Raw genomic sequence first — 2,660 nt, 5'->3', positions numbered from 1 at the left:
TCTTGTTGGTGGTACAAACAGTTTGGAGGGACGTGTTGAGGTATGCAGTAGTGGAGCGTGGGGTACAGTTTGCGATGATTACTGGGATTCAACTGATGCTGGTGTTGTATGTAGACAGCTGGGATATGATTCAGGTAAGGAAAGGTTTATAGGTTAATTGGAGTGTGAGTGTCCCAACATAGGAACTGCATTTGGTAGTGCCTACTTTGGACAAGGAAATGGATCAATTGTGATGGACAATGTCCAGTGTGATGGAAGTGAATCTTACCTTACAAACTGTACACACATCACAAATCACAACTGTGGTCACTCTGAAGATGCAGGAGTCAGATGTGCTTGTAAGTTATTTTTTTGTATATTGTATATTTGAATGTCTTTGTATGTACCATATTTGCCTGATTAGAGGCCCAGCTTAAATAAATGCCCATCCTTAAAATATTCTCGCTATAGATTTGCATATTTACCCAATTTATGTAGCCCTAAATTTAGATTGCTCCAAATAGCTGAACTCTTGAAGCAAAGTTTAGTAACCTAGGGGACATAGGTTCAATCCTTCCTTTGGCAGATTTTTTTAATGCAATTTTTTCTTGTTAATGAATAAACGCCCGGGCTTCTAATCAGGCAAAGACAGTATTGCATGTATAACTTGATAGCTTGAGTAAAATGGCACTTTAAACTTTTTGATTCACTGTTGCAAGTGATAAAAATGCAGCTTTATAATATAATATCTATGTGCATACTTATACAGTTAAGTAAAATTTGTATTTATAATGTATCTGTCATGAACATTTAGATGAACTGTTTTATGTATTTGCAAGTTGAGCTTCATCTGCACTTGTCTCTCAATAAAGGTTTCACTTTTTAGCAAAAGCATTCTAATTGCTGTACACATACATTGATAAAGCAGATTGGGATTGTTTTTGAAGAGCTAAGTCAATGTGTTTAATATTATTTGACTTCAGTAGCTACAGATTAAGAAAAAATGTGTAGGAGTTCAAATCAAACACACAGCCATCCTTAGCTTCAAATATCTTTATAGAACTGGTGCTGACTGTAGCAGTCACTGAACCACAGTGCTTGTATGAATATCATTACAAAGTCATATGATGCTTCCTTTGGCAATTTATGAATATTGTTCCTGCAATGTATTTCATGCACAAATAATTTTTAATTTGGTGCTGAGTTGCATTTTTAATTGTATATCAATTAAAAATCTGTTACTGTTCTTACTGCTTTGTCAGTTCCTTTATGCATGCATTCTCATAATCATTGATGCATGTCCATTCAGTATAGATACAGGAAAGGAAACAGCCTGGATCATGTGATATTTTATATTATGGAAAAAATACTGTTTGTGGCAAATTTTTTGATGTTCATTTGTGGATATGGTTCCTTTTTTTGTAGTTTAAAAAGTCTTATGAGGCTTTCTTTTATTGTCTTTTTTTTGGCCAGTTATAAAGACGAGCTATATAAGCTTTTATTCTACTTGTAGAAGTACAAAAAGGCACTGCCTACTGAAACATGTAGATGATATGGCTGTATAGTGGGCTGTTTCCTATCCAGATCATCTTTGCCATTAATATTGTTACTGTATCAATATGAAATGGTAATAGGGCCAAACACTAACAATCCAATGTTAAAGTAGCACAACTTACTTATGCATGTACTATACCGTATTTGCCTGATTAGAAGCTGAGCTTAAATAAACGCCCATCCTTAAAATATTCTCACTATAGATGTGCATATTTTACCCAATTTAAGTAGCCTGAACTTTAGATTGCTCCAACTAGCTCAACTCTTGAAGCACAGTCTGGTGACCTAAAAGACATGGGTTTGATCCCTGCTTTTGGCAACTTTTTTTCTTTTTACACAAAATTTCCCCTCATTACTGATTAAATGCCCGGGCTTCTAATCAGGCAAATATGATACATGTATTATTTTATTTGTGTTTATGTGGTATTATTATACAATAAAAAAGTGTGTCACTACATTATGTCTAGTTCTAGTTTTTATCACTTCAAACTATGATCTGTACATGTACAGAGTCTACTTTAGTAAATCAATTCATAAAGAACTAAAAATATAAATAATGCTCAAGTATTTAATTAAGTTTATCTAACAATAATAATTATTATGAAGTTATTTCCATTTACAGATTGCACTACTGGATCAATCCGTCTTGTTGGTGGTTCACACGATTGGGAAGGAAGAGTGGAAGTGTGTGATAGTGGATCATGGGGCACTGTCTGTGATGATCTCTGGGGCTCCCCTGATGCAGCAGTAGTGTGTAGACAACTAGGCTGGGGAACAAGTGAGTTGATTCCTTTTGACAATGAATGATATATTGTGACAGGTGGAACTGCTCGATCAAGTGCCTACTTTGGTCAGGGTACTGGTAGTATCCTCCTGGATAATGTTCAGTGCACAGGAACAGAAGAGTTTTTGACAAACTGCACACACTTAAGTACTCACAACTGTGGACACTATGAGGATGCTGGAGTATCTTGTGACGGTTAGTTTATAGAATAAATTTGTAGCGTTGTGAGATGTATTTATTACTTTAGTTTGTACTTCTGGTTCTCTGCGTCTTGTTGGTGGATCAAACTCAAACGAGGGAAGAGTGGAACTATGTCAAAATGGAAGGTGGGGTACAGTGTGTG

At 35.5% G+C, this 2,660-nt stretch overlaps 1 protein-coding gene across 1 annotated transcript in view; it reads left to right on the top strand.

Annotated features, from left to right (window-relative positions):
- LOC100634157 (deleted in malignant brain tumors 1 protein-like) overlaps nucleotides 1–2,660 on the top strand; it is a gene marked incomplete at its 3' end in the record, with an annotated part of 34,929 nt that overhangs the window by 22,154 nt on the left and 10,115 nt on the right. Inside the window, exons 21-25 of the mRNA XM_020000027.1 lie at nucleotides 29–134; nucleotides 183–338; nucleotides 2,156–2,311; nucleotides 2,354–2,512; nucleotides 2,565–2,620. Coding sequence (XP_019855586.1) covers nucleotides 29–134; nucleotides 183–338; nucleotides 2,156–2,311; nucleotides 2,354–2,512; nucleotides 2,565–2,620 — 633 coding nt within the window. The remainder of the gene's footprint in view (nucleotides 1–28; nucleotides 135–182; nucleotides 339–2,155; nucleotides 2,312–2,353; nucleotides 2,513–2,564; nucleotides 2,621–2,660) is intronic.

Source organism: Amphimedon queenslandica, unplaced genomic scaffold (assembly GCF_000090795.2).
Source record: "Amphimedon queenslandica unplaced genomic scaffold, v1.1 AMPQUscaffold_13219, whole genome shotgun sequence".
Classification (NCBI taxonomy): domain Eukaryota; kingdom Metazoa; phylum Porifera; class Demospongiae; order Haplosclerida; family Niphatidae; genus Amphimedon; species Amphimedon queenslandica.
The sequence above is the reverse complement of the archived record's forward strand: the minus strand, read 5'-3'. Positions and strand labels throughout refer to the sequence as shown.